Source organism: Meriones unguiculatus, chromosome 10 (assembly GCF_030254825.1).
Source record: "Meriones unguiculatus strain TT.TT164.6M chromosome 10, Bangor_MerUng_6.1, whole genome shotgun sequence".
In the NCBI taxonomy this organism is placed as follows: domain Eukaryota; kingdom Metazoa; phylum Chordata; class Mammalia; order Rodentia; family Muridae; genus Meriones; species Meriones unguiculatus.
Window position 1 is genome coordinate 73,525,005 of NC_083358.1, and position 12,311 is coordinate 73,537,315.

Below are 12,311 nucleotides of genomic sequence, written 5' to 3' on the forward strand. Positions count from 1 at the left end.
TGTTTCTTCAATCCTTGATTATAATATTGAATAGATATTTTGCAAAGGATTTTTTCCAGAGACCTGCAAAGACCATTAGTTGTGGAGCAGTAATTTTTAGTGGGAAAAAGCTTACCATTAAAAAAAAAAATCAAGATTTTTTAACAAATTTTTTATATTTCTGATTATCTTTTTATTGTTAACAAATAACAATAACAGTCATTAATGAGAGTTCAATAAAAAGGTTTTATGCCTCTTAAAATATTCCTGTTTAGGCTTAGGTTTTCATTTTGTATAGCTGATTTTAAATGTGGTTTGTCTGCTCAAGAATTACAAATTGTACTTGGAAACAGCCTCACTTGGTTCTAGCAATGATGCTTTACTGCTGTGAATTGGAAATGAATGAGTATTGGTTTCTCTTTCATGATTTTTAATCCCATTGAGTAGCCACATTCAACTTTAAGACTCAGAAATAATTATATAGAAATAATTGTCCACTAAGTTACCCAGAACCTGTTCTACATTTATGGGAAAATTAAATAATTATTTTCATAAAAATATGCCAATTTACTACCCATTAGTGTAGGAGGGGTTTTACTACATTACTAATCCCCTGTAAGATTCCTAAATAGAAAAGAAGTAATCCCACAGAAAAGAGCTCTAGTTATAGGCAGATGTCAAATAAGATCTATGAAATGAGAAAGAAGGAAGAATAAAGGTGTAAAATAATTCAGCTGTGCTCATGATAATGGCACCCATATGAATGGCTGGCACTGTTGTCTTAAAATTTAAGTAACTGAAGATCAGGAACAAACTGTGAAGCCATTCAATATATCACACTCAATTCACATTCACAGCGCCTTGAAAGAAAAGTGGAGAAATAAAGCACAAAGTTAGAAACTAAGCTGGGGCAAAGTAGAGAATTATCCATCAATATAATTTAAAAATTGTTCTTTCCCTCTGCTACAAATCTATCATTTTCATACAGTCATTACAAATAGTCTGAAAACATATTGTTTGTCTACATTCCTCTGATAAATGGAGGATTTCAGTAGTTTTCATTTTCAAGCAACATAAAAATTTCTATTATTAGCTGAAAATTACCTTTCGATCCAAGAGGATATTATGAGGAGACAGTGCCCGATGTACTATGCCATGCTTGTTCAAGTACTGCAAGCCCTCAAGAACCTCAAATGCTATACACAAAACTTTTGAATAACTAAAAAGAAAACAAACAGTCAAAGATCAGTTACAAAGCAAACATAGCATGTTTTAAGCCATAAAATGAGACATAAGGAAAACATTCAGACAGTAATGCTTTACTGTACTTCTTTCATTCAGAGAAAGTAGAACAGGCACATCTTTAAAATTTCTACTTCAATGTATTTTGGACTTCCTAATTATAATAAAATTGATCTGATATAAAATCTTACAGTTTGGAATACAATAAAAACATCTTTGTTTTCCTAGGGAAAGATTAATTTGGTAGTATACACTATTTGTAGCAGAATGGGATTCTTGACACTGACAGGTTTGATGTCTTAAATTATCAGTTGTATTTTTAAAATATCTGGAACAAATCAATAAAAACTATGTATTCTGTACAAATAGTATCCAAACTAAGATCATAAAAATAAAATGGATTTTATACAATAAAGACAATATATATTTTTATATCAATTCACAAAATCATAAAATAATTCCATTAAGTCAAATTTAGAAAACACTTGCTTTAATTCTTGCCCTATTCTATCTAAGTCAGTCTCACAGAGATGCCCATTTTATTGTTTTTCCTGTTTCTTCTTCATTGATTGTCCCTGAATTTCTTTATTTCTTTTATCTATCTATCTATCTATCTATCTATCTATCTATCTATCTATCTATCTATCTATGTATCTATAGTACAAAGACATCATTCAATTCAACCTTCCAAGTACCAATATCAACATTTTAATAAGAGGCTTTTCTAGTCATGTTTTTATTTACTTATTTTTTGAGACAGGGTTTCTTAGTGTAGCCTTGGCTGTCCTGGACTCAGTTTGTAGACCAGGCTGTCCTGAGATTCACAGCAATCCACCTGCCACTGCTTTCCAGAGTGCTGAGATGATTAAAGGCATGCACAACCACACCAGGCTGCCATGTTTTATTTTTAAAAATTAATTTCTGAAAGCAACCACAAAAAGTAAATTCTAAAAGAGCCATAAACTGAGGCAACAGTGAAGATTTGATGGAATCATTTTCTTTTTTTCTTTTTTTCCTTTTTGAGACAGGGATTCTATGTGTAGGCTTGGCTGTCCTGGACTTGCTTTGTAGACCAGGCTGACGTCAAACTCACAGAGATCTGCCTGACTCTGCTTCTGTCTCCCCAAGTGGTGCAATTACAGGCATATGCCACAGCACCTGGCTTCATTTGGTTTGTTTTTTGTTTTTTGTTTTTTTTTTTTTTTTGAGACAGGTTTTCTCTATGTAAGAGCTCTGACTGTCCTAGAACTTGTTTTCTAGACCAGGCTGTCCTTTATCTCACAGAGATCTAACTGCCTCTGTCTTTTGAGTTTTGGTATTAAAGACCTAGAAATCATTAAGAATTTTTAAGTAGGAAAAAAATTAAGTGATGATGATTTATACATATCTATTATTATGTTAAATGTTAACTCTGCTACTTAACCATTAAAATATAAGACTTGTCAGATCATCTAAGGATTAAGATTCAAGTATACTTGGCTGAAGAAAACAGTAAATAAAGACACAAGTTATAGGAAAAGGATTGAATAACAAGTCAGTGGTTACACAGGCATTGAGGACTACAAAGGAACATAAAAAAAGTCTTAATATTACTGGAATTGTTCTGTTTCTTAGTTTTGATGAGACATTGTTTATCACATGAGTTTATACATTTACAGGATACATTTTAAGCGATTAGAATTAGACCTCAATAAAACTTACTTAAAAATAGTAAGTTAAATAAATTTTCTTTAAAATTTTTCACTAAAACATGACCCTCTTTCCTAAATTAAAAGTACAAGAAAGAGCAGAAGGTTAAAAAGCTTTAGTATTCTCTTCTCTTCTGTCACTTGGGTTGACAGCACTCCCCACCATGATCACAGATTAACAAAACCCTTGTATCAGGCATGAGAAACCTTGTATGCTGTTGTGAGGGTAATCTAAGTGACTCCCACTCCAACATAGGCTCTCAGGACTTGAAGGTAAACCCTATTGCTTAGAAAACAAGACTTGGATCATTAGAGCTGGATCTAACATAAAAGTAAAGACTCAAATCTTGATGGTAACCAACAGCTGTTTAAGTGGACATAAGGACCACTCAGTAGGAGCAGGACCATGTCTAGTGCTGAAAACTTAGCCAACTTCCCAAGACTGGTGAGGCCGTGGATCTCAGAAAAGACTTTGTCACCTCCCCCTTGCCAGACCTTAACTACATGCGCAATTCTTTAACCATATTCTAAAAAGTTATCCTTATACCAAGAGATAAGCGTGGTTCTCACTCCACTTCGAAAAATCTCTCTACAGCAAATGGAGACCATTACAGAAATTAATAAAATGCAGAGATGGGTGGATTGTGGGGGACTCCGCCAGAATGGATACAGCTACAGCACAGCTCCTGCATCTATAGCTCAGGGAAGATTACTAAAGAGATTTGAAAAAGATTTGAGTTAGAATACCAGGGAGGCTGCTGTGAGACTGACTTAGAAAGGGCTGCATAAGCAAGATCTGAAGAATGACAATATCAGTAGACATGCTAACTACAGAGGGGAAAAAATCTCACAAGGTCCCACCCTTAGACAAAGAACTACAGGCTGAGAGAGGGAATGTTAGCTTCTCTTAGAGATGGTGCATTCCACAGGCTATATTTACATATCTGTGCATTTATTTATATGTAATAGTAGTAATTACAAAAGAGGCTATCAGTTTTAAAGTGGGTTATGGGAGGGGCTAAAGGGAGGAAAGGAAAGGGAGAAAGTGATTTTAAGTGAAAAAAAAAAACTTAGTTTAAGCATCCCATTTGGTTCTATAAGTTAACTTTAGCTTCTCTTTGTTCTTGGTCTCTCTCTTCCCTTCACTTCCTTCTTTCACAACACACACACACTTACCTTCACAGTATTTTAAAAATCTAGGACCATGCATGGAGACGACCTAGACCCCCTGCTCAGATCTAGCCCATAGGCAGCTTAGTCCCTAAATGGATCCCTAGTAAGGGGAGTAGGGGCTATCTCCAAGTGGCCAGCTCTCTGATCACCTCCCCCTGGAGCAGGGGTGCAGCCTTGCAAGGCCACCCAAGAGGAAGAGGATGCAGCTAGCCCTGATGAGATCTGCTAGGCAAGGGTCAGAGAGAAGGAGAGGAAGGCTTCCCCTATCAGTGGACTATGGAGGGGCATAGTGGGGGAAGAGAGAGGAAGAGTGGGACTGGGAGGAGACAAGGGAGGGGACTACAGCTGGGATACAAAGTGAATAAATAGTAATAAATAATAAATACATAAAAATTTCTTAAAATGCCATATTCAGCAGTGACACTAGAGGTCCTCAGCCGCACAGTATTTTGATACAGATTTCTTTTTCATGGAATTGGAATCAAATTTTTACAGTGATTGTTTTCATCAAACCCATTTTGAAGCAGCTGAATACAAAAGACATGTTCTACTTCCTAGGGTCCTTTTATGAATTGATTTGATATTAGATTTGTATGCAAAAAATACATTCATGTTAAAATGAATTGGAGTATATATCAAGATAAATTTTATTCATAAATTTTAAAAAACTAAAGCTTATGAAGTTCTTGGCTACTGCTTGAGACTCAAAAGAATTATTGTTAATGGGCCCAATATCTTTAAATCAAACAGTATTTTTTTAGACTTGCTTTTCTGCTCTTTTACACATTTACAGTTTGTTTAATATTTAAAATTTATTTTGAAACACAAAATAAAATGAAGAAGAAAATATTGTTTTAAATACTTACTACAATGGTGAATGGTAATTTTGGAACTTTGTACACTTGTTTTGTTTTGAGGGCTTTCTTGGGAGGGGGTGGGAAGGTGTTTGTTTTTGAGACAGGGTCTCACTACAAGGCCCTTGCTGGCTGGCACTGAATTCAGAGATCCACCTGTTTCTGAGTACTGAGATTAAAGACTGAGCTACACTTACTTGTTTTAAAGCTATTTTTCTTAATATGGTCAATAATAAAGATAAAATCTTATTTTAAGTAATGTAATTATAACAGTAAGATAAAAATGTCTAATAGTTAACATACTACAGTTCACTTGATCACGTACAGCAAAAAGCAGGAGAGATGGCTCAGCAAGTACAAGCACTTGTTGCCAAGCCTGGAGTCCTCAGTTTGATCTCTAGAATCCAGATAGTTGAAGGAGTGAACCGACTCCAGCAAGTTGTTCGCTAACCTCCACTTGTGTGCTGTGGAACATGCACCCTCTACACACACGCTCGCGCACACACACACACAGAGAGAGAGAGAGAGATACACAAAAATACACACAGTGTAAGGCTTTATCTAAATCACACAATTCCCAAGTCAGAATCTAGTAATTAACATTGAGTATCACAGTTTAAGACAGTAAATTTTAGTTTCTGTGCTATGGTTTGAAGTGATATGCCTCACACAGCCTCGTGCATTTGACTAATGATTTCCCCAGATAGTAACTCTATCTTGAAAAGTACAAGAACCTTTTGGGCATTGTGTCTAGTTGGGACACACAAGACCTTGGGGCAGGGCCTGAGAGTTATAGGTATTACTTCCCAGTTTGCCAAGACATAGGCAAGCACATTCAAGCTCCCAATAACAAATCTTCCCCCTAAGAATAGATTCTGTCTCCTGTCCCATCAGCCAGAACAAATCCTTCCTCTCCTAAGTCAATTCTGCCAGATATTCTATTAAAGCATCAAGACAATAACTAAAATAGAACATCAGAACCAAGAAGTAGAGTCCCTCTGATGAGCCTGACCACATGTTACCAGGCCTTTGTTTGTAAGAGGAATTTGAAAGTTTGGAGTTACAGGCTAGAGAAATCTGAGGCTATATAAAAAGCTTAGAATATTATTCTTATAGAAGTATGAAAGACCGGAAAGCTGATAAAAATGTGACCATAAATGTTCTGCTTATCAAGTTACAAAGGGAACAGCATTTTATTAGGAATGAGTTTAGAGCAGTAGTTCTCAACCTGTGGGTTACAACCCCTTTGGAGGTCAATTGACCCTTTCACTGGTATTGCCTAAGACCATGAGAAAACATAGATATTTACATTACAATTCATAACAGTAGCAACATTACAGTTGTGAAATAGCAACAAAAAAATTTTATGGTTGGGATCACCATAATATGAGGAACTGTATTAAAGAGTCACAGCATTAGGAAGGTTGAGAACCACTGCTCTGGAGGCCACGTGTGTTACACTCTGGACACATGCTTGCTGTGCTGAGGACCTAAGTGAGGCTGGATTAAAAAGTAATGGACTACTTGTCTGGACACTAGATAGCACTAGGGCTGTGGTGTGGCAATCTTACTGCATTTAGCCAGATTTATAGTCACAGTACGTTTAGAAAGTAGAGCTGAAGGAGGAGCCAAAAGATGCCCCAAGTGTCTAATTTGGTAAAGAAAGAAACATGAACCAAATTGAAGCCACAGGCAAGGTGGGCATGCACAAAGCAGATGTAATTGTTAATGTCCCATTAGTGAGGACCCATGTAGTTTCTTTACACTTTGCATGGGGAAAATTGGAAAGGTTCCTTGAGAATAAGATCTCATTCAAGTACAGATTTAGAGTACACAACAGCACAGCCACTTATAGAATATTCACGTGAAAGGATAGCCTGAAAACAGAGAACTTCCAAAGTGAACTACTAGAAAACAATTGCTTAGCCAAGTATTTTCTGAGATGCAGACAGAAGGCACTATAGCAATGGCCTTCAGGGACCAGACTACATCATAGCAGTAGCAAGAGAATTTGCTATCATCCTATCGTGCAACTTGTGAAGGCATACAGAATACAAGAGTGAGGGTGTCATAGAGGCTTGTGCTAAGGAACTAGAAGAGCTGGTGGAACCAAGTAATGTATGGCAGGGTCATAGTCCTTGCAATGAGGCCTCGAGAGGCTATTACATGAAGATCTTAAAGTCAAGTTTCTGGTGCTATGTAAACCTCAGCAAGATGATAAACCTGGCAGTAAAGTGGCACATCTTCAGCGGAAAGTTCTAGGTATCAAGTAAAGTCAATGCAAAAGAAAGTGCATACATGTTGCTAGTAAGAAGACCAGGGCTACAGCAAATAAGTCTATCGGCCTATGATTAATGTCACAAGGAGACTTTGATGCCAGCTAGAGCTACAGCATGTAATGCTTGTCCTGTGGGGCTTCAGTCTTGCTTTCATCTATGGTTTTCTTGTTATTTTCTCATCCTTTCTTTTGGAATGAGTTTATTGAATCTATGCCAGTTTATGGAAGTAAGAAACTTAAAATTATTTTGGATGGGGCTCACAGTCTGGAGTCTCAGAAGATATTTTGTTTAAACAGTTAAAACTTTGATGGTTTTGAAGTTGGAATAAAAGAATCTTGCATTAGGAGATAGACATTAAACACCTGGTAATTAGCTGATATAGCTATTTTTGGGGGGCTGTAGGAATGAGGAGTAGCATAATGGCTAATATATAATCCTGTGTTACTTGGCTAAAATTATAAACTAGAATGAGTTTTTGAATAGATTTTTAATTTCATTTCCTGATATGGTAATAAAATACTTTGACAAAAACAACTCCAAGGAGAAAGAGTTTTTCTGACTCCCAGTTTCAGATTTTAGTTGAGCATGGTAGGAAAGTCAGAGAGTCTGGGAGAACTGGCTGTATTTTATCCACAGTCAAAAGCAGAGAGTAGAGAATTAATACATGCCTGCTAGAACTTAGGTTGCTTTTTACCACTCTTTTTTTAATTTTTTCAAAATTATTTTTATTTTATTAATTACAGTTTATTTACTTTGTATCCCCTGTACCTCCCTCTGTCCTCCCCTCCCAATCCCACCCTCCCTCTTTCCCACCTGTGTCCCTCTCCCAGTCCACTGAAAAGGGAGGTCCTCCTCCACTTCTCTCTGATCCTAGTCTATCAGGTCTCATCAGGAGTGGACATATTGTCTTTTTTTGTGGCCTGGTAAGGCTGCGCCCCCCCTCAGGGGGTTGATTTTTGCCACTCTTCTACAGTCCAGGACTCAAAGCCCAGAAAATCACGTCACTCACAGTGAGTGTATTGTCCTATATCAGTTACTATAATTAAGATAATTGCACAGAAATTCTCAGAGGCCCTTGTCCCAGGTGATTTTAGATTCTGTTAACTTGACAAATAAACCACCAATTCCCTCAGGTATCTGCAATGTTTCCAAGAAGAGATTCTATCAGAGTACAAGAAATAGAGGTCAGGCAAGAGAAACAGAGGTCAGGGCTGCTGAGACAGATTTGGAAATCATTCATATAAAAGTGCTAACTAAAACCACACATGCTATTTCCTCAAATCAATGATCCGTGATATTTCTAAAGGCCACTGCATAAGCCAAAGCACACATACTGTCACCAAACCAAGGAGGAAACAATTCTAGACTGTATAAGTTCAACATGTTTTTTTTACCTTATAAAAATTCTAATCCTTTCCATATACATTTTCCTTTGGTTAAATTTTCTTGCTATCAGACTGAGGTGAAAAGTTAAAGGAGAGGAAACAGATGAAGTTAGCTACTGTATGATGTTAAAAAATGTATAGGGGAAAAAAAACCAATATTGATTAATGCTCAAATAATATTGCAAATATATGTTTGTCCTTAAAGAGTCTCTCCAATACTCTCAACATAAAAAGGTCATTTAATATATAACTTTTCAGTATTTATTAGCTTATAAATTCAGAATCAGAGGGCAGGGTGTTTTTAATAATACACTAGTACATTTGGAAGTTTTGATTGGAACATACAACTTATTTAGAGAAATTTTAAAAGGGGAAAACAGTTTAAGATTTATTTTAAAAAATTATGTCACATGTGTGTACCTGTCTGTGGGTATGAACACATGTGAACACAGGTGCCCATGTTGTCCACATAAGGGCCTGGATCTGGAGTTAGAGTTGGAAGCCACCCACTATGGGTATTGGAAACCAATATTGCATCCTCTGCAAGAGCGGTACCTGTTTTTCGCTACTGAGCCACTTCTCCAGCCCCAGAGGAAAGTTTCTAAAACTGAAAGAGAAAAACTTCTTTGACCACTGAACTCATGTATTTATGCTAAACTAAACTACTCATTTTCTCTCAGAGTCACATGTTTTGAAAAGAAACTTTTACAAATTAACTAACAAAGAATATTTGTAGAAGGTATGAAAAATACTTCACTTGTATCTAAGTTGTTATGTTCGACATATTTTATAACTCAGTTTTTATTTTAAAATAACCGAAGTTAAGTCTGAAATGTTACAAATAGACAATGAGATAAAAACAATGGGGAGAGCTCCACAAGGGTAGCAACAGAACCAAAATATCCGGGCATAGGGGTCTTTTCTGAGACTGATACTCCAACCAAGGACCATGCATGGAGATAACCTAGAACCCCTGCTCAGATGTATGGCAGTTCAGTATCCAAGTGGGTACCCTAGTAAGGGGAACAGGGACTGTCTCTGACATGAACTCTGTGCTGGCTCTTCAACTACTTCCCCCTGAGGGGAAGCCAGGACACAGAGGAGGACAATGTAGCCAGTCCTGATGAGACCTGATTAGCTAGGGTCAGATGGAAGGGGAGAAGGACCTCCCCTATCAATGGACTTAGAGTGGGGCTTGGGAGGAGAAGAGAGGAGGAGGGTGGGATTGGGAGCGAATAAAGGAGGTGACTACAGCTGGGGTACAATGCGAATAAACTTCAATTAATATAAAAAATTAAAATTAAAATAAAAAAAATGGGGAACCAACTTTCCAACCTGAACACTAAATAACTTTACTTCTCAACAAATAATTAATTTGCTAAGATCAAAATGTACGTGGAAAACACAGTCTGGTTTGACAACAGGAAACTCTAGAACTTATTTGCTGTACTTGGAGAATGTTTCAAATTTATCTTGCTTCACTTTGTAAATTTACAAGGTGATAAATATGCACTACACAGGAGCTATCAATCAGTGATCTACTGGCCAATTAAATCAAGACATACGATCCACATGATTCCTTTCTTCTTTAAAGACTTCAGGGCCTTTTAAGAACACATACTGTTTTGTTTTAGTAAAGGTCAGCATTTTATGAATTAACACTATGTCTGTATGCCCCAATTATCCTGACATAAAATAATCAACAAAACAGTATTCTAATATATCTGTGAGAATAAAGCTACCATTCAATTTAGTATGAGTATTTTTGTCATCAATGTTTTATTTTTTTTAAACAATTTTATTATCCTGGCAGAGACACACACTAAAATCTTTTATTCTGCCATAAAAATTTTAAGCTTACAAAAGGCATCTATAAAAACATTTTTTTTCAAATACTATGCACAACAGTTAAATATTGAACACTCTTCCCTAATATTAGAAATCAATGAAATATGACCATCAGTATTTCATTCAATTATCCAGATAAAGTCCAATTTTGCAAAACAGATCAAGAGAAAAAAAGAACCATAATGATTTTTTAGACAAGAATGTAAACATGTTTTAGTTAATGATAATATGGCTGCTTACATAGACAGTCTTAAGGAGTCTGTAAAAAGAACTGTTAAAGCTAACAATGAATTTAGTTTAGCGGGGCCATAGGAAAGAAAATCATTATTGAAAAAAATTGTAAAGAAAACCATTATGAAAAAAAATTCACTTATATTGTTATATATTAGCAATAAAAAAGAAAATAAAATACAATATCATAAACACTTAATGTCAAAACAAAATACTTAGGCCTGAATTTAACAACAACAGTTATTAATGCTTTCTGTGAATGTTTGAACCAGTCAAGAACAGAAATAGGCCTGTGTGACAGTGTTGTCTAATTATGGCAGCCTTGAATGAGTAATATCAGCCAAGCCGCCTATTGACGTGCAAAGCTGAACAGCTCTCATGGTAACCTTGCTACTTTGGACACTTGGGGACCACTACATCCATGGCTGAACACAAGCTCCAGAGAGTGATGAGCCTGGCAAAGTAGAGTCTGGAGTAGCAAGCTTCAGTGAACTTGCCCTACAGCTGTTTTCACCAAGTCCAGAGGGGAGCAGCTTTCCTGGTGGGTCAGCGAAAGGCCTGCAATTGCTAGAAGTAAAATCTTCCATATGCATAAAGGACTGCACCACGACTGATACAAACACTCTTGCCACATCACATCCAATTCGGATCATAGTCTGCAGGCTCACCTCTGGAATCAGCTAGGAGACACCTCCTGCTTGGCCCCTAGTACTGCAACATTAAGGCCAACAAAAGGCTTATCTCAATTTTGTTTGGTTTTGGTTTTTACTTTGCCTGCTTTTAATTGTTGTAAGCAAGCTGAGCTGGGAACAAAAGAGGAGAGAGAGTACACAGAGAGCAATAGCAACAGCAGTGGCAGCTGCTAAGGGCAGAGACAGCAGGGAACAAAGACTGCAGAGAGAGACTATAGGAAAGGCTGTGAAGAGCCACAAACAAGGGTGTGGCTCCACTGCTGGCAAAACCAACCCTAGAGAGCACCCAAGGCTTACTAGGCATTGGAGATCTGTAACTGGCCTGTCACACACTAAGGATCCCTATACCACAGGCCCAAGAGCTCTAACATTAACCATTAGAGGATCTTCATAGCCCAACATAAGAGGAGCAGCCAGGAGCTCCACTGATAGCAGGCGTTTCCTGTAGCTGTTGCATGGACCTGAGGTTTTCACTGTCTGCTAAGTGTCAGATGGCTACCAGTCAGAACACAGAATAGAAAGCCTCTAGCCTGGGCACCTACAACCTCTCTCTTCTGTACCTTGCTGTAGCAAGTTCCGCTAAGAGAAGCTTCAGGTTCACCACCTTGGTGTTTGGCATTTCTTTCTTTGAAATTCTAAGTGAGCTTCACCTAAGAATAGTTTGGAGCTTTTCCTTGTGTAACCGCTGTCCCTTGCCACCATGTTTGAGAACTTCACAGGTTCGGAGGGATGAAGTAGATAAGTACAATGTCATAAAGCATCATGGTAAGTAATTTTTCTTAGTTTAATATAACTTTACAAATAAGTATAAATGATGCTGTACTTCTATTCAAACTTGCTTGGCATAAGCCATAAAGTTATACAAACCTCCTAGTCCCCACTTTTGCCTTTGTGTTCTTTATTTCTCATCCCCAGTCTTTTTCCTTCCTTAAGACCTCAG

General features: G+C 37.1%; 1 protein-coding gene across 3 annotated transcripts in view; it reads right to left on the reverse strand.

Annotated features, from left to right (window-relative positions):
* Positions 1 to 12,311, reverse strand: part of Tbck (TBC1 domain containing kinase) — a 166,716-nt gene that overhangs the window by 141,302 nt on the left and 13,103 nt on the right. For all 3 annotated transcript variants that reach the window (XM_060392674.1, XM_060392675.1, XM_060392676.1), the window contains one exon: positions 1,084 to 1,198. In XM_060392674.1, coding sequence (XP_060248657.1) covers positions 1,084 to 1,198 — 115 coding nt within the window. The remainder of the gene's footprint in view (positions 1 to 1,083; positions 1,199 to 12,311) is intronic.